Here is a 27,336-nt window from a genome sequence, read left to right as displayed (position 1 = left end):
AAATTACCTCTTTCAAGATTAAAATAAATAAGAATATCGACTTTCTGTTTTAATCATTAAAATAATAGTAATTAAGCTAAACTAATAGTAATACAAAAATAAGTACTGCATAAAAATATGATTATTTGAAAATTAATTGAATAATAAAATTTTCTTATTATTTATTCTTTATTTATAATTTCCTAATTGTATCATACTAATTTTTTGATAATTCAAAGATAACATATAATGATTTTTTTTAATTTATTCGTTCAATTATCTCCAATAAAGACCAAGTTAATAATTCAAAGAATGAAAAAAAAAATTATTCAAGAAAAAATAATAATAAATGCAAATATTGCTTAATATTAATTAACAGTAAATAATTCAAATAAGTACTTAAGTATATGGTGTCTTAAAATTTGTATTTGTCTTGTAAAATAATTTAATTTAAGGACGATAGCTAATGCCTTCAGTGCCTACATGTGCCATATGAGAAATTTAATAAATTTACATTACTATTATTAAGATTATGCAATTAATTCATCCGGAAGTGAGTTGCGTAAGTTTATTGCGTTGTAGGCAAAGGACCTAATATAAAATGTTATAGAAACACAAGGCATAGGATATTTTGTTACAAAATAGAACCACGTGCTTTAAAGATTGTGCAAGAGTTTAAAATTTCGATTTATGTGTTAATTGTTTAAATGATATGCATAATGTATGTGCATTTATTTTCCACATCGTCCCTCCAATGCCAAAACCGCGAATGTGCAAATTTGTAGTTTAGAAAAAACCCCCATTTAATATTGAAATGAGCACTAAAAATACACCCTTTTTTTTAGAGTGCTGATGTATAATTAGGATTGGTCATTGTTCGAGTTGAAAATTAAATTTATATTGATTTTTAATTTTTCTATTTATTTTCTTTAGCACATTTTTCTAGAGCACATTTCTTGTCTTGGTATATAGACAAAAAAATTAAAATTTGCACGTTCGTGGTTTTGGCATTGAGGGGACGATATGATACATTTTTTTCCGAAAAGAGTCCAAAATTAATAAAGTGATTTATCTTATAGACATAATTCAAACCTAAATTTTAAAAAATCAAACCTAATTGACCTGAAAAATAAAAAAGGACTTGACCTAGTAAAATCAAACACGGAGATATTTATACAGAATACTACGCAACAGTTTGTGGATTTTTCTCGCAATTTGAGTATTTCTATTGATTCTCAACTGCAATTTGGAAGGTATGTAGAGCCTTTATATAAATAGAAATATTTTAAATTTAAATGTTAACAGATTTGCTGGTCCTTTCAATGACTATAATACTCTAATTTTTATGTACAATCATAAAAATATGACAAACAATTATGCAGAATGCTAGTGCTCGTTTAATTTTGTACGTAAAAAGATATTCGTATTACTTAAAATATTATTGATTTGAAGTGGCTTCATATGAAAAGTAAATACATATATATTATGCATATAATATTTATACAATAGACATCGAATATCATAATTTATAATTTAATCTAATTAATTTTTATAGCACATCATTAATCACAGATGTGGCATTCTTAGAACATTTTTTTATTAACTATCCAAATAAGGTTATATATGATTTGTAATATTGTTGGGTTTAGGGTTCAATAAAATAAAAGTCCAATCCTAATGGAACTTTCCGACATTTCGCAAAATATATTTGCATCTTTAGGCGAATTTAAAATGTTGGACTAAAGTTAAAAAGCAGATTCAAAATGAACATTTACACTGAAAACTTTTAGACACAGGACCATAGACAACACTATTAAAAATGAATTATCTAAATTTTTTTAATGTGATAAATTATGTTTTATTTTTACAGTATTGTCTGTATGCATGTATTGTCTGAAGTCCCGTATCTAAAAGTGTTCTGTGTAAATGTTCATTTTAAATCTGTTTTTTGACTTAAGTCCAAAACTTCAAATTCGCCCTGAAGATGCAAGTACATTTTGCAAATTTAAATAGGATTTGATTGATCCCTAAGCCCAACAATATTACAAACCATATATTCTTAGAGTACGTTAGCATAATTCATAAGTATGCATTATAAAAATTAATGATCTTAATACATACTCCTGTAGTACATCGGATAAAATATCGGTTTTTCAGAAAATTTATTTTTACGGCGAATTTTTGATATCTCGTAAGTAAATAGTGACTTGATTAAAGAGGTAATTTTTTTAAAAACATAATTCTCAAGCTTGGATATTAAAAGTTCATGACTAATCGTATCAAAGTATCTGTACTTTTAAAAATATCCCAGTTTAAAACGTTGACTGTTAGTAAGATCATCGATATAAAATAAAAATAGTTATAACGCAAAGAACTGCTACAGCACCAATATTTATATGTTTACTATATTTAAAGTTATTAAAACCAACATAATTTAGTAAGATCATAAAGGAAAGCATTTGAGTAGAAACCCAGTTCCTAACTTCTACAAAAATGTCTCTACTAGTTTTTAGATTTTCATTTTTATTTTTTTTTACGATATTATAATCTCTGTAAATATGGTTTCGTACAGTGTTTCTTAGACAATCCAAATAAGCGAAAATATATAAATTATTTTAACATCGTGCTTTACAGAGACACTGCACGTATTTTTAAATTATCTATAAATTCCACTAAGTTATACTAATGCATCACCCTTATACAGTTCGAAATCCTCTCTTTGACTTACAGAAATAAATTAAATACTCTCATTAGGAAAATTTAATTTGGTAGAACTGTAGTGGAAATTCCCAAAAACAACGACGAGTAACAAATAGAGCAAATAAAGTTACTTTGTTTTCTTTCATGGAAGAAGTTCTGGACTAATAGAACAATGAGTGCTTGTAACTTAAGTCACAGTTAATGCCTTTAAGCAATTTTTTTTACAAATATTCGAAATAATTTAATATACTCGAATGTTGTAGCATTTACAAATGATATATTTTGGTTATTAAAATATTAAAAAGTAAATTAAATTTTATACATAAAATAACTTTAAAAGTGAGTTAATGAAAACGATTGTAAGTTCTATTATCGATTAAAATTCTAGTAAAAAGCAGAAAAAATATACGAGAATATTTTGCATCCTAGTATTTTCTTAAGCAAAAGAATTGCGGAAATAAATATCCGTAAAGTTTTTCTTTCATGGCTGTCTAAGAAGTAACTCGTTGACGAGTTTTTCTTGTACTTCTTATCGTCAAGTCTTCGAAACATCAAGATAAGAGCATCTAACTCAAAATTATGGTCAAAACGTCCTCCTTCATTTTGTTTGTATCTGAGTTATGAGAGTATTTTTTATATCAAACTTTGCCCATTGTGGCTGCTTTTACGTTTGAAAGTTTTACTTAACTTTATATTTTTTATATGTAATTATAAATGCGGCATAAGTATGTATAATTGTCACCTTTATATAGTAAAAATTATAAACTTATAATTACATGCATTTTTCTTTTATCTATTTATACTAGCAACTTTATACTCTTTTAATCACGGTAAACCTCCGTAACAATATATTTTTATATTTCTTAGTATTTCTCAACTTTACCACGCGTTTCTGTAATGTCATTATTCGCAGAAATGAAGAACTTCTCTCAGAAAATTACTAATTAAATATAGGCTTCTATATACTGCTATAGTGATATTATAAACTTACGAAAAAAGCCACTTAAATGAGATTTTAGAAAAGCCTGTTAAAATAATCGTTGTATATAATCTGAGTTGAGTGTGACGAATAATATAATCGTCCGATTCAAACATAAATTATATTTTAGAAAAGCTTTACAAGATAATTGCTGTGGATTGGTCTTCGCAATCTTACTACTACTTAAACTATCCAAGATTTTTTTCGAGACATCTATACAATTAATGTATGCTATAGGAAAGACTTATTTAAAAATATTACTTCTGGCTCTTTTAACGCACCCTTAGGATATTATCATAAGTTGCTAATAACAAAGAAATTCATTTAAAAAAAATATTAGTTCTAATTTTCCGGCTAATAGCATAAAATAGCAAGTTAATACATTCACTTCTTGTATATATTGAATTATTTTACAAAAATTGGTACAAAAGTATTTTTTCTACTGGATTATTAAATAATTCTTATTTTTAATTTTGGAATCAGTATATACTAAATTGAGATTTTTAAAAAGCTTTAATACCTAAAGTATTGGTTAATTGAAATTGTAGAAAAAAGATTCATTTGGATATATTTGTTATGTTGCATGTTGTGAATATTTAATTTCAAAAATGTATTATTGTAAATAAAAATAACTTGGCTTACTTGGCATGAATCAGCTGGTTTTATTTCTGTCTTCAATTGTAATTTTAACCTTAGACGTTTTTAACAATGCAGCATTATATTTACTTATAAAAGCTATAAAATATTATTTACCAGCTAAATTTTACTTAAAATTAATTTATTTAATTTTAGAGCTTAACCATAAATTATATAATTTAAATTCTATTGCCCTTGCCTTTGTGGCTTTAAAAATGCTAAAAACGTTGAAAAAGTGAAATGTACATTTTTATAGTTTAATCTAAGTTTAAGAGAACATAAAGAATGGTATTTAAATTATGTTATTTCATTGTAAATCGATAAACTATGCAAGAAACAAGATTCAGATAGTAGGATAAAAACTAAACAGTGATATTGTTATACCTATAATTTTTATTCCTATGTCCCTATCTAAATCTGATCTATCTTAAAGAATGATACGTAAACAGTGCTTTTTCATTGGAATTACTACGAAAATACAATTTTCAGAATATTTAGAGAATATTAAAATGAAACGTTATTTAGGTAAAGTAAGCAAATTTATCTTGCAATTTACATACCTTACTGTTCGCTCAAATTTAATTCGAATTTTTAATCTGATTATTTAAATTATTAAATTAATTTACGTTTTGCTTTTTCCTAAATTTATATAGAATAACAACATTTTATATAATTATTCAACATAATCAATGTTTCTTTAACGCACACGATAATAGTATTTAAAAATACATTTTTACACATTTTTTTTTTAAATAATTAAGTTACAATATATAAATATATTAATGAAATTAAAGATTATTTACTTTTTATATTTTCAGTTCTCACTTTATTACTTTTAAAATATTTTTAATTCCTTTTAATACTTTTATTACCTATGAAAATCAAATATTTACTCTACTTGTTTTTAATTTTTTGTATTATAGAAGACATAATTATTAAACCGTTATTACAACTCATTATTTGGCTCATGGTGTATAATATTCATTTAAGTTATGCCTCATGGTAAAATATTATAAAATTAAATATTAAATATATAAAGTTCTTGGAGTTTTCTATAGGGAATTAAAAGGTATATATTACTATTAATACGTAACAGCAATTATATTAAAATTAATATTTTAGCTGCCAAGTAGAGAGAATTTTACCAGTAACAAAATGTTTAATACCGTTATTAATTGGATTCAAATTAAAATCCAGCCATTGGCCCTTTTAATACACATTAGTGTTAAATTAAATATTTATTTAGGTTTAATATAATAATTTATTTTATATCTGCTTTTACATGAGTTCACCGAATTATTAAACACAATGTATACAATGCTTTAACATTTGTAAAAAGTTTTTACGTCTTAAGTGATTACTTGCTCTAACAATTGTACAAACAAAAATGTAAGACTCGGTTGAACATAATTGGCTTGTTGCGTGCTATGAATTTTCAATTTCCTAAATGTATTTTAGTATTTCTACATTGTTATTTGTTTAGCTAATTTTTATAGCAAGAATCTAATACATCTGTATGAACATACAAAAAAAACACTATCAATATAGTTTAATATATTAAAGACGTTTTAATCTCTTTTAAACATTAAGAAGATAAATAAAAATGTTAAAAGTAAGTAAAACTAGCGGAAGACTTTGGAATCTTCACCAATCAACCAATCCTGCTGTCATTTTATTATCCGTCATATTTTAGTGGATATTATTTTTAATATTATATGCTCTTTCATTGTTAATATTTAATGATTTCTTCAATTTTTAATTTTCACCCAAGTACTTCCAGATACTAAAGCTGATGATATAAATTGGACACTTTGATTCGCAATTATTATTATATTTTTAGAGTTGGCTTGCACAAAAGAAATATATACAGAATTACGTTATACTTTTTCCAAAATTAATATAAAATATTTAATAACCAATATTTCATAGCAGATGAAAATAGTATAGCATACATATAAAAAAAGATTTTTGGAAGAAAGAAAATTTGTGGTGTTAAAGTAGTTTAATTATAATAAAAATTAATTATATATTCAATTATATTTCTTAGTTTTTATGTCTTCCTTATTCTCTTTTGTTTTTTTATTACTTTTTATTTTATTACTTCTATGAAATTTTTAGTTATTATTAAGAATAATGCTCTTAATTGCATGTTCAAATCAAACATCTAATCCTATGAGTATATTAGTTATTTAAGTTATGCATTATGGTAAAACATTGTAAAATTAAATACATAAAGCCATATTAACCATTGTAATGCGTAGAAAACGTAACAAAAAAATTACTAAACTAGTAAAATCATTTTTAAGGGTTCTACTGAAAACTAAAAGGTATACGTAACTGTATTTATGACGTGAATTATTACGTAACTACAATTATATTAAAATTTGTAAAGAATCTAAGTAAATAGAATTTGGCCGGTAACACAATGTATGATCATTAACAATTGGATTAAGGTTAAAATGTAGCCCTAATTTTGCATTAAGAAATCATTATTGTGAAATAGAATATTTATCTAAATAATTTGTTTAATACAATAATTTGATGAATTTGTTTATTACTAAAATGTACACAAAAAATTAAAGCATTTAAAAAAAACATGATACATTTATTCTAAATGTACAATTCATTTGATATCAATCAGTGCAATTTGTAGACTGTTAAAAATGTAGAAAAGCACGCTTTTAATAAATAAATAAGTTGAATGCCTAATACTAAAGTTAAATACCTGCTTTGCTAAGACAGAAAAATTGCATATTTATATAAAAACAGTGTTAGTAATTTCTTAAACAAGACAACTTTCCACACGCATGTAAAATTTATCACTTTCTGTACACGTGTTCCAAATAGAAGGGTGACTGTTGGTATCTCGAAAGTCGCGTAATTTGGAACTTATTAAAATACTAGTTAAACATTTAAAAAAATTCTGTTATTGCCAGATATATCCGAAAAAAAGAACGAAAATTAAAAAAAATCTTTGCCATTTCAAAACGCATGGAAAAATAAATTACTCTTTTTCATGGCCTTTTATTTCCCTGCATGATGGTAATCGTAAATTGATGATTTGAATCTTTTCTTCAAATTTCCGTTTAATTTCGGACATGTCCAAAAATTTCCAATTTTTTTTTCCAATTTTCAAACGACATTTTAATAAACATTAACCTACGCAACTTTGTCAAAATTTAATCGACCGATTTTACACATCTTACAGTTTCCGAGATCTCACAAAAATACAATATGTACTTTTTTTATTTAATTAAGCTGTTTAATACTTAATACAAATTACTACTTTCTTAATTATTACTTACAAAAAGTCTTAAAAATTAAAAAAAAAACTATCTACAAGTCGTATAGATAGGTGGGCGATCGAAAACATACAACGTACACTCATCCGAAAAACACACTTTAAATAGGAAATTGTTATTATTCGCCGCTCGTTTACTAATAAGTTCACAAAATTCTAAGTGACGATCAAAATAATCCTCGTGTAGTTCTAGCAACTGAACTTTGTACGGTTGGAACTTTTTTTTAATATTCTTCGGACACTTCTAGCACACGCCTCACGCCGGTCTCACTGGCTAATTTTCTTGTACTCAGTATATTATCTATGGTAACTTGACCCAATACTAATACCTCCATAGTTGTATTTACTCCACGATTTTCATTTTGTTTTTTTTATTCGTAACGGAACGTGTTTCCCGAAATTTTGCTACTAACTCGGGAACAATTTAGCCAGAAAGGTGTTTGTCAGGATGACGTTCATTAAATATCTGCGCAACCTGATTTCCACATCATTTTTAAAATAAAGTTTGATTATTTATACTCTTTTTTTAATTGAGTACACCATAATTGTTAATAAGAAATGTTAACGCACAACTCACAGAATATCTATCTAGCAACTAGCATACCTGATAGTTAAACCTCAATAAACACTTAAATTAGCCAAATTGATCTAATTGACAAATTTGACGTTTGTCGCAAGGTCTTCAGAATGTTCGAGAACAGCTTAAAGATAACTTGTATTACTATTACATATGTATGTAATAGTAATATGTATATGGAGGTTGGCGGGCAACATTTTCAGCATTTGCTTGATTAATTCGGTAAGCTTTTTTTTAATTAATTTAATCTATGCGTTTTTTAAAAAAAATATTTTTTTAATTTTAATTCTTTATATTTTCTAAACAAGTTGACCAATGTTCAAAAAATAAGTAGCGATTTATGGGGAATTAATAGCACTTTTTAATAAGGTATTATTAAACCCCCATTCTCATTTCAAAAAATTTAGGAGATCACACTCTCATTAGGAAGTTGAAGATTTTGCAATAATTTTTTGGGCAAAAGTTGTCCCCCTTACAAACAAAATTGACGTATTTTTGGGGTTTTTAAAAAATTAATTTCCCTAGCAATTAGATCTTGCGGTACGTTTTTGATGGCCCACCCTGTATAAATAATCAGTGTTGATAAAATATGAAAACAAAAACCATATTTAATTTCCTGAAACTTTATTAATTTTATATGTTAAACATTTTTAGACCTATTTATTTAAATCTTAATTAAATTAAATTCCGAAAATAACTCGCAACTCTAAGGTATTAAATCTAGTATTTCAGTTGTGTCTTATTAACAGACATTTAAATTTAATGTGTTTTTCTCGATTGATCTTATATTCTATTAAAAATTTTTCAATTTTGATTATTTTTACCGCATTATTTGCCATAGTAATGCTTTTATTTTCATTTAGTTTTTATTGACTTATATTCACTGTAGAGTAATAATACATTTTTAATGTGCGTTAAAAAAATTAATTAAAATTTAGGTAAAAAAGTCGCATTTGTAATGGATCAAGCTTTATAAAAGAAATGAATTAAGACAGTAAGAATAATAAATAAATATTGTTTTAAAAAAACGCATAACTATTTATAGCATAAAAAGTGGCATTATTATGTACATTTCTAACGTAAATTTGTAAAGGGATTATACTGTTCTTTACAGGTTTGCTATTCGATTACCCAGTAAAATATTCTCGAAAAAGTCGAAAACAGATTTAAAAAAAAAAATTCTATACAGATTGCGATCTAATTTTTTGTCATTTTTAAATATCGGTAATTTATCAGAAAGTATTTAGACATAACAATAAAGACCTACCTCGAAAAAAAAATTAATTACCAAAAAAACTTACGTTTAAACCGCGTCAAACGTTTCTCGTTTGCTTGTCGTTCCAGCGAAAACTTTTCGCGCACTCACAGATTCTCCGAGAACTCCACAACTTTTAACTGTTAAAGACCAACGCGTCACTCCTGCGAAAATGTTACGGTGTTACTGATGAGACGCCGAACGGTGAAAACGAAAGTTAAGTTAACACCATCGAAGCGGGCCCCGAGCTTTTCCCAACTAACTCAAAGTTTCTCCATGGAATGTTTGAAATTAATGATAAAACGCCAGTTTTCCACTTGTTGCCTTGGGATGGACGGGAAGCGTGCGAAAAGGCTTATGTGTTTAATTTACCGTCTCTAATGAAGTATTTTCGCTGAAGGTGTATCGGGTTCATTCACCAATGCTCGTCATGCCATTAGCACTAGTATTGGGATAAAGACATGCCTGAGTTATTTGAAACGTCAAAGAAATATAATTTAAATATAATTGGACCTTTTAGCAATTTATATCTCATTTAACTAGCTATATATTTTCATTCGTAAATACTTCGAACTTTACTGAAAATAAGCTCGTTGAACTTCTCGAAACTTTCAATTAAGTAATTTTGTAGTAAATGGATATACGGTCAAATAATATGATATCAAATATTATTTCATATTTAATTTTTTTTAAATTGTCGTAACCAATTAAATTATGCCAATGTCCAAACCTTAAATGGACGCGAGGGCAATATTTAATATACTGTTAGTGATGCAATAAATTTAAACTTTTCTTAAACTAGTTCTTAACAATGCTTTTACCCACTTTTGCGTAAATGGTATAAAATTCTAAAAGGCACTTATGAGAAAGACATTTTTCACTTTGCGATGCGCGTTAGCTTAAAAGGCTTGAAAAATATGTAAATAGCATAAAAAGCTAAAATGATTTTTTATACTGGAATCGACGGTAATAAATCAAAATGTTTTACTAATACGTTTGGGGTGGTACTAGAATTTAATTTAAAAAAAAAGAAAATTATAATTTTATGAGGGTTTCAATATTTTTTGTGAGGATCAGTATTTATTCTGAGTAACATTGGAATATAACTAACAAATAATATTTAATCAGAAGAAATAGAGAAAATAAAAAATATTTTAATTACTTTGTGACTTATTAAATTTCTTATATGCAGATACTCAAACATTGGAAAACATATAATATACTGCTATTTCCAGGCATGTCTTTTAAATACGAACTGCATAATGAGCCAGAGAAACCTGAATAATAAGAAAATTTATGAGAAGAGCTAACACAACTCTCTGTATGTGGATATTTCAAGAGCTTTCTGTAAAAAGCTTATAAAAAGTAAGAACACTGTATAGTATCTGTAAAGCTACATCAGAACATACAATCCCATATAAATAATATAAACCATACACATTTTTCATTAATTCTGTTAAGGCACGCAATTATGTTCAGTTAGTCGGCAGTCTAAAAAATTTCTGTCAATACACATGTACCGTACTTCTTGATTAATGGACTGATGTTTTTGGACAGATACGATATACGCCGTTGATTTATTGATCTGAATGTTGAAAAGAAAAGCGTTCGGGTAAAATAGAAGTTGCGAGTTAAACTAACTTCAGAGCAAGAAATTTTAGAAACATTGATATATTTCGTAAATGATCTTCTATGCCTTAAATTCTTTTAAGCCTATGCAGAGTCGCCGATTTTCTATGAACTAAATAAATCATACCACGGTAGATACAGGTTAGCTTATGCTTTGCTTTGCTCGTTTGTTTCTTTAAAGATGCTAACTTTTTTTTTAATTATGTTTATTTGGGTTAAGATTCTATCGCACATGTAGTTTATACTTCCTTACTGCAAATGCTTTATTTTTCTTTTAAAACCGGAAGTACAATGGCTAAATATGTAAATCAGCTATTTGTCTCTGTTCGCGATCTTCTATATATTCATTTTATTTATTCTTTTCCTTTGGATCTCGGGTTGCCTTGCCCTAAAGAAGCCAATGAGCAGAATCATGTATCGTTAAGTACCATCCTTATTTTTCCAGCTTCTCGACTTACGAAATATCCTGACTAGTTAGTTAGGAGTAATTCTTACGAAACTTAATTGTCCCTTTTTTATAAGCAATATAGCAAGGAACAAATGTAAATAATTTCTAAATATAATAACGTGTTTCTGTCTAAATTTAACATAATTTTCAAAAAAACAATATATTTTGCAAAAAAATTCAGCATTGAAGATGTCTCAATAATTGCAACGTATATATTTTTATTTATTATAAAACTGAAATTACGCTAAAAGGGTGAAACTATATAGAGACATTAAGAGAAACGTATTTGACATTGTAGCACTTAAAATCATATCAGTGTTAGACGGATTGCAAGTTAACATTAAACATATAAAGGAACTATAGTAATTTCTTAATTAAATATGTTGTATTTAGATTTTTAATTTTCTTTATTTTAGGCTCTAAAATAATGTTTTAAGTATAGAAGACGCACAGATATATGACAAAATCCATTGTGTAGTATAAAATATAGTGCTTATTAATTATATTTTTACAGATACATTGTAGTATAAATAATGTTGTAAAATACGAATCTTAAGAACTTCTTGATAAATGATTTTTTTATTATTGTCTGTAATATAATTATATACCGGGCGACACAGGAAAAAGGAAACACTTAATCACTATTTTACTATTCAAGAGGAACAAATGAAATTTGGTATATCGATTGAATTATTATAAGAGCATCTTTTGACTTATTTAGTTGTTTTCCGTCACTTCCAATTTAACCGGAAGTAACACTAATTTTCTTATTTTAAATGGGACACTTGGTATATTATTAGGTATTTTAATAGAAAATAATATTCTGAGAATAATGATACTGCATTTGCTACTTTTTATTTTATACTAATAAAAAAATAATTTTTGTTAATTTTAAAATGAATGCGTTGAAAGTTTTAATTTTTAATTAAGTAATCACAGAAAAATAGTTCTCGTTACATTTTATGATTTAAATCTTTTACACGTCTATTTAAAATGTTCAAAACATTTAATATAATATAAAACATACTTTATTTTTTAAATGGCACATTATTGGGAGTAACCACTTTTAAAACGCGGTTTCTTTTTCCCAATAAATTGATATAATTATTTTTTAAATCGGTTGATAGATAAACCCATAAGAAGAAATGAATTAAGTCATAAATAAACGCGTTTAATTAATAGAAATAGCATAGAAGGCTTTAATTTCTTGACTAGGAGGCTGGGTTCTGACGCATTCTTGAGTTATTTTTTAATTGACATAATACATGACATCTTGTGAAGTTCAATTATTTGTTATTCAAATATATTGGCCGTCCTTTTTGAAAGAGTTTCAATGGTTACTAATATCTGAAATCTTTACTGACTGTATTTCTGAAAAACTGATTTAAGTAATAAAACATAATGTAAATTATTATTTTTCCGTGATTACTTGAATAAAACTTGAAATTTTCTGTTTTTTGAAATGACACCTTATTCTAAAATTTAAAAAAAATAATTTTTTCTATGAACATAAAATACAAAGTGGCAAATGCGGTATCATTATTCTTAGAATATTATTTTCTATCAAAATGCGTAATAATATACCAATTGTCCCACTTAGAATAAGAAAATTAGTGTTACTTCCGGTTAAATTGGAAGTGACGGAAAACAGCTAAATTTATCAAAAGATGCTCCTATAATATATACTCGCCGGCACAAAATTCCGCCCCCCCTAAATATTGGCCAAGTTTGATGTTTTATAAATTTTTTTTTTTTATCAGATTCTCACGATTTTGCCATCAGTTTTTGGATACATTTGTTGTGATTTTTTAAAATCATTTTGTAAAGTTGCATTTTTCGATTAGGCTATATTAAACAGGATTAAACAAACTGTTGTTTTTTCTCGTAATTTCAAAAGACCCTATAGGAAAATTAAGGTGGATAATTCTGTTTACATACTGTTCCTTGTAATCTTTAATGTATTCTAAACATTTCGATTTTTGCTCCATTCCATTATCTCATTTCTGCTGCGAGCTGCAAATTTTTTATTAAAACGCTGATTTGAAGCTTATTTTTAGATAATTAATGTCAAGTTTTCGGTTAAAAATTATCGACGTTGGCTAAGGATGCAATTAATGTGACATAAAGTTTGACAGTGTCACTATTATAATTTGTTGTGTGTCAATATGGTATTAACTCCAGCAGACGTGGGTAAAATTGTTGCGTTAATAGAGGATGGCCGTAGCAAAAGTTATAACGCCGGTACTCTCAGATTTCCACGGTCTACAGTTCGAGATGCCTGGAATAGGTATTTACAGACGGGAATTTTTACTAGACGACAAGGCTCTGGCAGAAGGAGAATGACCACTACAGCTGATGATCACTTTGTCACCATTAGTTCTTTAAGAGATCGAAGATCTACTGCTGTGTGTCTAAAAAATGACTTGCGAATACTTCATGGAGTAAGTGTAAGTGAAAGAACAATACGAAGATTAGCAAAAGCTGGACTTTATTCACGAAGGCCAGCAAGTTGTCCACAATTACTTCCTCGGCATCGACAACACCGACTAAGGTTTGCAAGATCGCATTTTGAGTGGACTCTAGAACAGTGGGCAAACGTTCTATTGACAGATGAATCCAGGGTTTGTTTAAGGACGCCGGATGGTCGTGAGCGGGAATACAGACGTAGAAATGAAAGATATGCTGACTGCACCATTTCAAAACAAATCTCATATCGTGGCGGTTCAGTCATGATTTGGGCGGGTATTTCTACCGAAGGACGCACCAATCTTGTATTTATTGAAAATGGAGCTCTAACCGCCCACCGTTACATTGAGGAAATCCTTCAAGAAGTTGTTGTCCCATTTGCTCCATTCATTGGGAACCAATTTACATTAATGCATGATAATGCTAGACCTCACGTTGCACATGTAGTGAGCGAATATCTGGATGAAGTTGGACTCCCAAGATTGGAATGGCCCGCATGTAGCCCGGATCTCAACCTAATAGAACATCTTTGGGATCAACTTAAAAGGGCCGTTCGTCGTCGTCCTGTACAACCATAAACCTTGCAAGACTTACGACTAGCGCTGATCGAAGAATATGAGGCTATTCCTCAAGAAAGAATAAGGAACCTTATTCATTCGATGCCGCGAAGACTGCAAGCTGTTATTGCTGCGAGAGGAGGAAATACACGCTATTAAAATTGTTTTTTTTAATTAACTTTATGATATACCTAGTGTTTGGTTCTCCTAATAAAAATACGCTTCAAATCAGCGTTTTAATAAAAAATTTGCAGCCTGCAGCAGAAATAAGATAATGGAATGAATCAAAAATCGAAATGTTTTGAATACATCAGAGATTACAAGGAACAGTATGTAAACAGAATTATCCACCTTAATTTTTCTACAGAGTCTTTTGAAATTACGAGAAAAACAACAGTTTGTTTTACTCTTGTATAATATAGCATAATCGAAAAATGCTACTTTACAAAATGATTTAAAAAAATCACAATAAATGTATCTAAAAACTGATGACAAAATCGTGACAATCTGATAAAAAATAAAAAATTTATAAAACATCAAACTTGGCCAATATTTCAGGGTGGCGGAGTTTTGTGCCGGCGAGTGTATAAGCTTTCTGTTAAACCGGAAGTAGCAAAAAATAATAGAATATGTCAAAAGATGCTCTTATGAGTATTCTATTAATATATAAAATTTCATTTGTTTATCTTGAAAAGTAAAAAAGTTATTAAGTGTTCCCTTTTTCCTGTGTTATCTGGTATATTAATAAGCGAAGGATTAACTACAGTCTTTTTTGGTATTTATTATTGATGTGCATATTCATTCATTTGCTTAAAATAATATTAGTAAATAAAGTATTTTAGTAAAATATAGCCAGTCCATCGGGCTTTTAGATCAGATTAGACCCCTCTAATGCAATTCCACGTGATTAAAAGTAGAGATACTGTAAAATGAGTTTTTCGACTAAATTGAACTTTTAATTCAAATTCCGTTATGAAAGAGTTAGACTGGGTTAAAATATATGAAACAGACTCGAACTGAAATGCGCGGTAAAAATGGGAATTAAACTTGAAATTATGATACTATTAAATAATTATTGATTTGCTTATAGGCAACTAAAGGAAAGAATAGGAATAAGAATTGAAATTTAAAGTAAATACCAAAAATAAGTTATCTTCCTGATTCTTAGGTTTTGCTATAAAATACATGAAAATATTTTCCCTTCTTTATTACTTTTATTCTTTGCCATTTTTCAAGGCTTATGGATTGAAATAGGTCGGATGATGGAATCCATGATAGAAACTCAAATAAAACCGAATCAGATCTGAATATCCGATTTAAATGTTATAATGGAACTGGGGTAAATGTAAATTAGGTTGAATAGTTATTATATTACCCTTGAAGCCCAGCAATAACCCGTATTATCTTAATATTAAATTTTCATTATGGTCAAAAAAATTAGTTTTTAATTATTTGTTGGTAGAATGATTCGTTGGAAATAATAGTGAAATCTCTGGTATTGATATTTTCTGAATAGACTACGGATGTTTTAGTTTTCTTAATACATAATATTCTATATGCATTAAAAAACATTATGTCATTTTGATGTGAAGAAAAGGAACATATTAGTGTTTTGAATTAATTCAGAAGCAGATGGCACAGACATATTAATACGTATAAGGTTAGCAATCTTAACGTAGAATAGGCTCTTGTTAATTCTACTTTAAATATAGTAGAATATTCTAATTCTCATAAAATGTTCGTGAAATATTTTTACATATTTAAGATCAATTATAAAATATTTAATAAAAACAGTATGAACGTTCAGTCAGAAGGTTAGAACTAGTCATAGGGATATTTAACGGATGTTCAACGTTAGTATATGATGACCTTATCTAATATCAGTCCAATAAAATATGCAAATTATTTCAAAATTTATCTTTATTTAGATGCTTTGACAAACATACTAAGACTATAGATAAATATGCTATAGGTTGAAACTAAACTTAATTAAAACAAATGGCAAGGTAAACTAAATATTAAAGAACTCAAATGAAAATACTCTTTTGATATATTTTCTGCAATATCTACATGTAACTAATAAGTGTTATAGCACCACTGCAAATACAATCTCTATGGTAAAAGTTTTGTCGATATTTTGGTATTTTTTCAAAAAAGTAACACTTTTGAGTATATTATTTTATGTACAGCTTTAAGTAAGCAGGAAACCAACTTTTAGGAGATTTGCTGATTTAAATATACACCTATAACTTTTGTAAACTGCTCAGGTTTATTGTCTTATTTCGGTCAATAATTAGTGTACGAAAATAAATAAAGTTTTTTATGGCAATAATGAATTTTTTTCAATTGTTATGTGGCTTAAGCTCCATATATTGAAACGGTACATGCAGAGTGTGATTTTTATGTTCCACTATTAGGTGACCTCTTCTTTGTGAAGCGCCTACAACTAGGACACTTTCGCCTTTATAAAATACGGGCCCGTCTCCAGAAGCGTCTTCTGGGTAAGTCATTTTCATTACTCTTGTCTGTGGGTAACCTGAAAATAGATATGCGTTAAAAAATAGAAAAAAAGTGGTAAATATATTATCAAATATTTTTCTGATTATGATTAACGTATACACGACTGGTAAATTCCTTTATTGGGTGCAGAAGTATATATTCTATTATTTAGTAAAGAGAGAACAACAATGCTTTCCAGATTTATCATTTGATAAAACTCGAAGTCGATTGGACACCCCGATTGTATATTTCTGCCAATCTTCTTTCGCCACTCGGCCTTCTCTTAATTTCAATTTGTGGTGAACTCTAGTTAATTGACTAAGAGAAACGTTATTACTTTATTTTAATTTCTTATTTGAATCTGTAATTGCAAGTTAATATATCGATTTTTACCAAGACCTGACCTGGTCAGACCTATATAGCTACATAATATTTTATAAAATATTCCATTTCTGCGAAAATGTTAATCTCCATACAAAGTTTATAGATTTTCTAGGAACATTACCCAATTTGGTGTTTCCAGTAACAGTGTACGATCTACTTGGGGGTACAGGTGGCGGTCTTTCCAAATCCAGTCCAAACAAATTACAAGTTTGCTGAATGATTTTCGCGTCGCATTTTTCTGTTAAGTCTGGGGGTGGAGTACCAGCGATGGGTTGCGGGCGTGGCCTGGTACCTGGAGGTATCCCAGTTCTCGGGGCAGCAATTTTTAGAGGTCCTAGAGGCGCTATTGAATCTATATTGGGTTTATTTGTCTCTCGCCGAAGAGTTGACCAACGATATCTAGAGTTAAAAAAGATTTAAAATGGTTTTATTAGTTGTATCGTAGTTGTAGCCCTAGAATGCTCACATTGATTTATTATTTATTAACTATATCGATTTTATGGTATATCTTATTTCATAATTATTCTACAGCTGTATTCCGATTAAATTGCCATTAACGTATAATAAGTACTATATTAGTTACTTATTTAACAAAAGGTGTCGGCAAAATTAGGATTGAGTTTCATCGATTGAACTTTGAATAGATAATTAAATGTTTTTAGAAAAGTATAATGAAGTAAAAAAAATATGAAAAAGTATAGATCATAGTCACAAATAAAAAAACGACTACGACCAAAAGAAACAAACAGAAGTAAATAAGTGATAACATTAAGATAAAATTACTTGAAAAAATAGTCATAAACTCCGAGATAATAAGGTAATAACCATGGTTTCCACAATAACAAATCCCTAATTAAATAATTTCAAAAATCAAAATCCTAAGTGACTTAAGGAACCAAAATATATAACTTGTTAAAACATTACACATATCTCAAAAGTAACAATAAATCGAGAAGAAACAGGTTAAAAGAACAGAATAGAGTACAACCACGATTTTTTTTTAAATAAATGGATAAGCAAACCGAACAAGTAATTAGCCAAAGATAAAGAAGAAGCATTTTGGAAAATTAATAAACATGAAAGAAAAAAAATTGTGGAGACGAATAAAACTACCAGGATTCGTGTGCAGGTGCACATTTCACTCATACACAAAGGCAATAAAAAGTAAGTAATACAAAAAGAGAGACTTAAAGAATGACTAACTAAAAGAATTAAAGATAAAATTTCTTTTTTTCTTTAAAAGGAAAATACATAAATCAATATTAAACATAGAATTCTAAAGAACATACATTTTATATTAAGTTAACTTCAAGAGTCTCAAAAGAAAATTTATAATTGATCTTGATAATGACTACGATTAAGTCTATAATTGATCAACTCAAAAAGAAATTTTATAAAATATTATGCTAAGATAAAAATTATACAAGATGAGAAAATAGCTAAGGTTTCTTTAACTCCACTTTTTGCTCATACATAGAGTCCCATAAAATAAAAAAACTAAGCAAAAAATTTCATAATAACATTAAGGATAAAATTCATAACTTAACTAAATCTTCGAACTTGCAATGTATTTTATTTTGTCTTTTTTTATGTTCCATACATCAAAAGAACTTCAGAGAAAATCGGAAGAATTGCTAGGAAGTTTAACGTGAAAACTGCCTTACTTCAAATACGAGGTTTAGTGTCGAAGAACAAACCAGAAAGCCTAGTAGATACCAAGAACTGTATATATCAAAAACCATGTGAATGCGGGGATTCATAAAAAGCAGCATGAAAAGTGGACTTGAACAGGAGAAGTTTTCAGATCAGGAATTGCAGAACATGCTTGGTCCAACGGCCACAACATATATTGGGCAGAAGCAAAAATTCTATGCAAGGAAAAACTGGAAAAAAGGAAAATGACCAAAAATCATGCATGACCAAAAGTTACACATAACTACTCACATCATTAGTATAAGCTCGTAGAATAGTAGTTGTTAGTTTACACTTGATAACAGTTGGAGATATACACTAACCAAACCGTAGATTTAAATTTAAAAATAAAGACATGGCAACTTCGAAGATTTAGTTATTACTACTGTACCAATGTCTACCACCTTTAAAATTAAATTCATTACTTAAAAATTTAAAGATAGGATTGTATAAATTAAAATATAAAGAAAGAGCAAATGACAAGTCAGAGATTACTAGACAATAATAATTACTGGTTATTAGTTTTATGCTTTGATATACCGTACTCAGCTGATGTAGTTGTTAATTGTTTTAGGTTTAGCTCTTAACGACTGCACCACACAGATATACTTTATGACACTTATCTTGTAGATCGGTTTTAAAAATCGCGGTGTAAGTCCCTGTTTGTTAATGTTATAATTTTTTTATTAATAATGCAGTTTCTTGAATATTAAAAAAATAAAGACGGATTTAGATTAGAATTTAGAATAGAACACGATTCGCTAGGTTATACACAATTGGCCAATTTTAATCTTGGATGCTGAATTACATACAGAAGCAAAACCCTAAGTTAAGGACAAGTTAATATATTGATTTCCTCACTTAAGAACCGAGTTTGTAGGGCATATATAAGGGGACCTAGTGGAAAGAAGGAGTCATATCAGGAGTCAGTCAAATAAATTGTTGCATATCTTAAAAATAAGTTAAAATTAAGTGTTTAATATTAAAATTTAATAAATATTATTTTTTGGGTCTAGAAAGAATTTTAAGAAAGAAAATTGCTATACATGGTGTTTTAGAACTATGGGATCAAACTTCTAGGGGTTGTTCAGTGCAACAGTAGAATCTATTTGAGTATAGGAACCCATGTCCGAAAATGTGTCACTACGACACTGCGGCCCTAAGACGCGTTTAAATTTAGAAAAAATATTAATTAGAATCTGATGCATTTATTTTTACCTTTTGTATATGATACCATTATAACAATTGTTTAAAATGTCTTCCTCCAACCTCAATACACCGATTTAAACGCCGCACATGATTTCGGCGGACTACGCTAAAAATTTGATCCTCGTTTTGAATGATTTCAAATGCTGCTGTTATTCGTCCAATTAAGTCTAGCTCTGATTCTACTGGATCTACTTTTGATCTACTGGATCTACTCTGATTCTACTTCTGATTCTACTGGAGTTTCGTAGACTAAAGACTTTACATGTCCCCACAAGAAAAAATCGAGCGACGTTAAATCGGGTGACCTAGGAGCCCAAGAAACTGCTCCACCTCTGGCAATCCAATGGTGCCCAAACCGCTGAGCCAAATACTCGCGTACTTACATACAGCAAAGTGAGCCGGCGCTCCATCATGCTGAAATAACATTTGCTGTCTAACGTTTAGTAGAACATTTTCAAGGAGTTCTGGGAGAACTTCCTCCAAGAAACGCAGATAAATACGTCCTGTTAACCGTTCCGGTAGAAGGTATGGCCCAATTAAATAATCATCAACAATGCCTGCCCATACGTTGACAGACCAACGATTCTGATGTTTTCTTGGAAAAATTGCATAAGGATTTTCTTCGTCCCAAACATGCTATTCCTACTATTAAAAATACCGTCTCTTGTGAAAGAGGCTTCATTGGTCCACAAAACATATCGTAAAAAATTTGGTTGTGCAATGATGTGCTCCAAAAGCCAGCGACAAAATTGAACTCTAGGATGATAATCGGCTGCAGTCATACCTTGAACTTTCTGGAGGTGATAAGGATGGAGTTGTTGCTTGTGTAGTACCCGCCAGACAGAAGCGTTACTCGTATTCATATTCTTAGCGACATCACGTGTGCTATTTGATGGTTCATCGGGAACTCGCTGAAGCACCTCTTCAAATTCGACCGTTCTTACGGTTCGAGCAACACCAGTATCATGCACCTTGGTCTTAAACATGACTGTCTCAGCAAGCCGCCGATGAACCGCAATAAACTTTTTGTATCCAGGATGCTGTCGTTCGGGATAACGTTCATGATACAACCGCGATGCTGCTCGTGCATTGCAGTTTGTTGCTCCGTATGCCAAATGCATATCCGCCAATTCTTGATTGGTAAAGTTTTCCATTAGCAATAAATGTTTAAAAATTGTAAGCTATAAAATTTTTAAACATGACATTGAGAATTGACATTGATAAGCGTTGATTTTAAAGAATTGTTGTTATGGTATCATGTACAAAAGGTAAAAATAAATGCAGCAGATCCTATTTAGGTAATTAATGTTTTTTTATAAATTTTAACGCGTCTTAGAGCCGTAGTGGCGTAGTGACGCATTTCCGGACATGGGTTCCTATACTCAAATGGATTCTTCTGTTGCACTGAACAACCCCCAGAAGTTTGATCCCATAGTTCTGAAACACCCTGTATACATACAAATATTAATATACTCTGATACACATTAACTTATATAATAATACTTATCATTCAATAAATTATTCAAATATTTGACCAAAACATATATTTTAACCGAAAGCATTACAATATAATTAAATGAAGTGCAGTCCAGAACTCTTTATTGTCAATAAAGCATTTATGTGCAGCTTTAAACTATAATGTCTTAATTTAAGGAGAATAAAGTAATATAACCCTGGTAAAATCCAAATTAAACTATAAAGCTCCATAACACTTCAGGAAACCGACCGATAAAATCCTGCCTATTTAATACATTGTTTTATTTCATTCAAACTAATTAGGTTAAGCAGAATTTACGTTTTTTTATAAAACAAAAACATTTTGAAAATAGGTTTTATCTTTATTATCATAGAAATCATTGGAGATAACAAATTTAACTCACCGACACCTCCATCCTCTCCAACTCGATTGTATTAAGGTAGCTGCCTTTTGTCTAGTTTCATTCCGAAGAGTCTCTAAGAGTTGTCGAATTCCCTCACTTAAGAATATGTGACGTTTTCCTAAGGCCCAACTAGTTGAAACCGGACTGACTGCCTATAGTAAAAATCATTTTATCATACTTTACTTCACAATCTAGTTACTTACTTCTCTTTTAGCTAACAGATCTGTGGCATACTGTAAAATGGTTTTGCAGTCTTCAGTAACTTTTTCTTCGGTTCGACTTAGTGCGGAAAGTGGAGCCAAAAGACGATAGCGAGAATTAAAGGCTTTATATCTCATTCTATGAGGAAAACCTGAAATTTTGTTGTTATTAATATAGATCAAAAAGCAGAAACAATCAAATATCTACTTACCGCCAGCCATTAAATTGACAGTTTCCAATACCTGTAAGGATCTTATTTGCCTTACGACCATTCCTCTATCAAATCTGTTTGCCGCCTCTTGGTTGTTACTAGAGATACACCTCACAAAGTGAGGTCGTGCATGTACCAAAGTTCGAAGTAAGTTATCTAATCTAGTGTGAAAGTCTTGAGTAAGAGTTGAGACTGGTTCATCGCCATTTAGGAGGTCTGTATGTGAAGTGGGAGAAATTCTGCAAAAAAACATTTTTTGTCCCGTTTCTGCTTTTATGTAGAAATATTTACCTAAAACTAACTCCTCTTGGTACGTTTTCGACTGCATAAAGCGCTTTAAGTTCACTACCGAATAAATGTGTAGCAAATCCAAAATTGCAAGTCTGCTTGTAGAATACTGCTACTAAGTCATCTGGCACAACGTCTTTGTTTGTATCCAAGAAATCAGTAGCATCATAAATAACTCTTCCTGCAAAATGCTGAATTCCAAAAAGTCGCGAGTCCATGGATTTTTGATCGAACAGTCTTTTATTGTTTTTATGTTGCACCTAAAATTATTTATTATTTAAATAATTCCATAACCACGTAATTATTATATGCACCTTTATTTTTGAGATATACGACTCGGCAGTTCCCCGTATCGAGCACTCAACATCTAACATACTAAGAAGTCCAGTTCTTAACGAAGATATTAAATCTATACAAGGAACATTATCTACATAATCGACTTCCACTTCACAGCTTACCCCTTCATCTCTGGAAAATATTGTTAAACATATTATATTCAATCTATAGAACCGAGATATAATAAACTACCTGCAAGATTCTATGCTTGATTTAAAAATATGCGTATTATAAAAATGTTGCATGGTTTCAGCACAGAGATTGATACACAAATGCTCCAACTGTGCAGGCTTTGGATCTTCAAATCCGAACATGTCCAAGATACCTATGAAGCCATCTGTGGTGGCATGCCGAACTGCGTTATTTAAGGCAACCATTGATTTATTGCCTGCTGAACTGCTGCCATGTCCTACAGTTGATGCATGCTGGCTGGTAACCTTACAAAAAAACAACTTTTTTTTTATAATATTAAAATATTTGAAAATACTTCATCGTTTTTGAAAATTGATTCCCAAAATGGCTTAATGGAAAATTGTAAAAGTGAGAAATATATTTCCTTATTTTTTAGATATATTTTCTCCGTCCTAATAAGAATTTTAGCGTCCAAAACCAATTCTATGATGCAAATAACAGGTGTAAATTTCTAGCTACTAACACCTTCCAATCTCCAATTGCCTCTTATTATTTACTAAAATTCTATAGGATAATTCAGACAGTACTACTTACCAAATGAATGATTAAATTAAAAAAAGTCTAAAGACAACCGGAGAGTATAAACATTCTGGAAACAAATTCTGCGACCAGAAGCAACCAAAATCTTAAATTAATTTAAGATGGGAAAGTTTTAAAAAAACGCAAAATCAGATAAAATGCATTAAAGACGAAGATTCTGGTTTGGGAAAAGTGGCTGCAGAGAAATTGCATTAATGTTTAGTATCGTTTTTAGTTACATTAAATAAGCATTACCTACATTCATGAAATTTATGTAAAGAAACGTTGGTAATTGTTATATTCATCATGAGATTGCTTACTAAAATACAGGACATGTGGACGTCCTGTATTAGTAGACTGACTAACAGTAGAGTGTAGCAATGGAAAATTGAGATAGAGCATTTGAGTTGAGAGTAAATTGTGCCATAAGTCTTGACAAAGTTTAACATAGTATGACCTTAATGCTTTACTCTGCTTGTGCCCATGTATTTGCACACAAGCAGAGTATTTGGAATAAATACTGACCAATTGGTCTTTCAAATTTATTAAATACCTCTATACCTCTACTACCTCTATTTCTAAATTTACCAGTACAATAGAGGTTCCTCAGAACTCCATCTTTCAGGCTCCTATTTAGTTAATATATGCGAGTGAATTTAAACCTCGGCTACAAAACGCCTTGAGAATTTAAAGCTGATTCGAGTACAGCCAAATTTAAAAAAAATAGATTTCTACTCTAGACCTATTTGAAATAGCTGACAACTTGAACGACTGAGTATCAAAATAGTGTAAACAAAATAAAGTAATTGTATTTTTTAATTAGCAATTTTTCTAAAGTAGCTTACATTAGAAAATAAACATAGTATTTATTTATGAACTTACTTCGGCTTGGTTATGTACTGATTCATTAGAATCAGAACTCAAGGTCCCCAACGTTGATCCTAATCTTTTAAGGCTATTAGCACGCCTGACAATAGTTGCGACGGTTCTACAATAGAGAGCTTTTGCCAGACAATCTCTCGTCATATTTGACATATTAGCATCACAAACCTTTAAATTAGAAAAAACTAATTCAATAAACTTTTTCTTTAATAATTTGACAATTTTTTTAAAAATTTTGCCATATTACTTACAGATTTTACTAATTGTCCCCTAGCATTATGAGTTCGTGACGTTAAGCCCCTAAATAAAGCTGCTCCAGATACACCTAGTAAAGCTGCTACGGCATTCAGCTCTGTTTCACCTCTTACATCAACTTCCATTCCTAGAAGAGAATCAAAACTTAATTCATAAGATATTAACATGTTAAATCTATTTATACCTTTTCCATCAGAGAAGTGAACATTTCCTAAAAGTAAAACAGCAGCTAACACCCGCACAACATCCAAAAAAGGTATCCCCAGCACCCCAAGGCAAGTCTTCCATGCTTGAAACCTAAACATGTTTCTTAAATATATAAAAGTCTTAATAACATAAAAAAGTAGATTCTTTTACCTTGAAGCATCTTCTGATACATCTTGCCTAACATCGCCATGTTGCAAATACTTTAAGGTAGAAAGGCTATGACCATCCAAATTCAACTTGGTTCTGTCATCGGACGATAGCCCTGCTAACATTTGGTAAAATATATGGTAATTTTTTTCACCTGGTAATGGAGAGATCACCCTAGTTTGATCAAGGAAGTAACAGTGAATTTTTGTTCGGTAAAGGGCACCATCTGTGACTTGCACTTCAATGAATTGCCCCTAAAATATTAAACCGTTTAAGCAAAAATTTAAAAAAAATTAAATTTAACATAAACTTACGATTCTACTCGACTCTGAATTGGTAAGCGTTTTTGCCGAACCTAAAGATCTAAGTACGGTAAATGCAGCAGCCAAATGCTTAAACGCATCAGTTTCCGGACCTCCCCCAGCTACTGCAAATAGCTGTCGCAAAAGTAACATCGATGCATGGCTCTTTCCCGAACCACTCGTTCCTAATATTGATTAAACTATTAATATATACATTTCTTAGTGAGATCTAGCTTACCAGAAAGTATTATGGCCTGAGGATAACCAGTTTCAGACTGCTGCCTGACAGCTTCCTGAACTACTTTATTAAGCTGAGAGCTTAGTGCAAGACTTCTTGTACTGTTTAGGGTAAGGGGATTGCCAACATCTCTATAAGGGTTCACACAGAGGATAATGGGTCCAACGTTGGTCTAGAAATATTAGTGAGAATCCAAAATACTTAGTGCACCAAGCCTATGTACTTACATAGAATTGATTAGCTGCGAACCTCGCTTGCAAGCATTTCATAACAGCATCTTCCGTAAGTAGACCAGGTAAGTGAATGAGATCGTCAATGGCAGCTGTTGCCTTATTGTTCTGAGCTGGTGGGATCAGAATGGTAGTTGGAACAGTTTTTTGACCAGAGGACTGAAAGAAAAAAAAATTGTATGAATTGAATTATATATAATACATTCTTTCATTTATATTCGATTTTAATTAATTCGATCTTACCAGCAGTGGAGCAGTGGTCCCACCATACTGTTGCCCTCCTCTAAGTGGTATATTGGGATGTCTGGCATTAAGGGGAACTTTAGTAGGGGCTTGGATGGATGTACCACTGGTGCCACCTCCTCCTCCCTTGATGGGAGGCTGCTGAGGAGATCCCTGCACATGTAATCTATTACGTAAAGTAACCAGTTCAGTACTCAAGCTGCGTAATCGTTGTTGCAGATGGACGGCTTCGTTTGATGACGAGGCATCTGAAAAACATGGAAGCATATTAATAATCTATTTGTTTAAAGCCTTGAAGTTGTTAAATAAACTTTTCTTGAAAAAATTAGAATAATATATGTATATATACAGGGTGTTCATCTGAAAACTTCCCACTGTTTAAAAAAACCACTGTTTAAAAAAAAACGCCGAAATATGTCAAAAGGTTTGTGAAGGGGGACAACTTTCTTACCTAAGATTACTTCACCCCCTTTCACCCTCTGCCCTCCAGGGTCATCCCCTTAAAAATTTTTAAATGGCAAGTGTTATCGAGTAATAGCTTGTTTAAAAGGTCTTTCGAAGTCTTTTATAGGGTCTACCAATAAGAATGATATAAGTTTAAATTGCTAAATAATAAAAACGAATTGGTTAATTTCTATGATTGATGTTTCATGTTATAGTTTATTATGTTACATTATGTTTAAACAAAATATCATTAAGATGTCCACCTCGGCTACGGCAGCAGACGTGTAGATGATGAACCCAATTTTCAATCACTTTTGCTAACAAGTTGGGCTGAATTTCGCGAATAACCCTAGTTATGTTAACTTTTAACTCATTGATGGTTTGAGGATTGTTAGAATACACTTTCGACTTCACATATCCCCAAAGAAAAAAGTCCAGGGGAGTAAGATC

The 27,336-nt window shown here is 30.0% G+C and overlaps 2 protein-coding genes across 4 annotated transcripts in view; both read right to left on the bottom strand.

The window, feature by feature from the left end:
- LOC126743222 (uncharacterized) overlaps positions 1-9,668 on the bottom strand; it is a 49,755-nt gene extending 40,087 nt beyond the window's left edge. The window contains exon 1 of one of the 2 annotated variants that reach the window (XM_050450213.1): positions 9,440-9,668. The gene's annotated coding sequence lies outside the window, so the exon portion shown is untranslated. The remainder of the gene's footprint in view (positions 1-9,439) is intronic. The other variant, XM_050450210.1, reaches the window with a different exon arrangement.
- Positions 9,669-16,429: 6,761 nt separating this feature from the next.
- The window catches only part of LOC126743315 (myosin-VIIa), a 65,930-nt gene continuing 55,023 nt past the window's right edge, over positions 16,430-27,336 (bottom strand). For both annotated transcript variants that reach the window (XM_050450345.1, XM_050450346.1), the window contains 16 exons: positions 26,443-26,690; positions 26,197-26,358; positions 25,970-26,141; positions 25,744-25,916; positions 25,433-25,683; positions 25,260-25,372; positions 25,072-25,202; positions 24,821-24,988; positions 23,420-23,664; positions 23,206-23,359; positions 22,895-23,151; positions 22,604-22,842; positions 22,395-22,543; positions 22,192-22,343; positions 17,532-17,809; positions 16,430-17,063 (listed from right to left, as the gene is read on the bottom strand). In XM_050450345.1, the coding sequence (XP_050306302.1) occupies positions 16,870-17,063; positions 17,532-17,809; positions 22,192-22,343; positions 22,395-22,543; positions 22,604-22,842; positions 22,895-23,151; positions 23,206-23,359; positions 23,420-23,664; positions 24,821-24,988; positions 25,072-25,202; positions 25,260-25,372; positions 25,433-25,683; positions 25,744-25,916; positions 25,970-26,141; positions 26,197-26,358; positions 26,443-26,690 (3,086 nt within the window). In that variant the 3' untranslated portion in view covers positions 16,430-16,869. The remainder of the gene's footprint in view (positions 17,064-17,531; positions 17,810-22,191; positions 22,344-22,394; positions 22,544-22,603; positions 22,843-22,894; positions 23,152-23,205; positions 23,360-23,419; positions 23,665-24,820; positions 24,989-25,071; positions 25,203-25,259; positions 25,373-25,432; positions 25,684-25,743; positions 25,917-25,969; positions 26,142-26,196; positions 26,359-26,442; positions 26,691-27,336) is intronic.

This window comes from Anthonomus grandis, chromosome 12 (assembly GCF_022605725.1).
Source record: "Anthonomus grandis grandis chromosome 12, icAntGran1.3, whole genome shotgun sequence".
NCBI classification, from domain to species: Eukaryota; Metazoa; Arthropoda; class Insecta; order Coleoptera; family Curculionidae; genus Anthonomus; species Anthonomus grandis.
The sequence above is the reverse complement of the archived record's forward strand: the minus strand, read 5'-3'. Positions and strand labels throughout refer to the sequence as shown.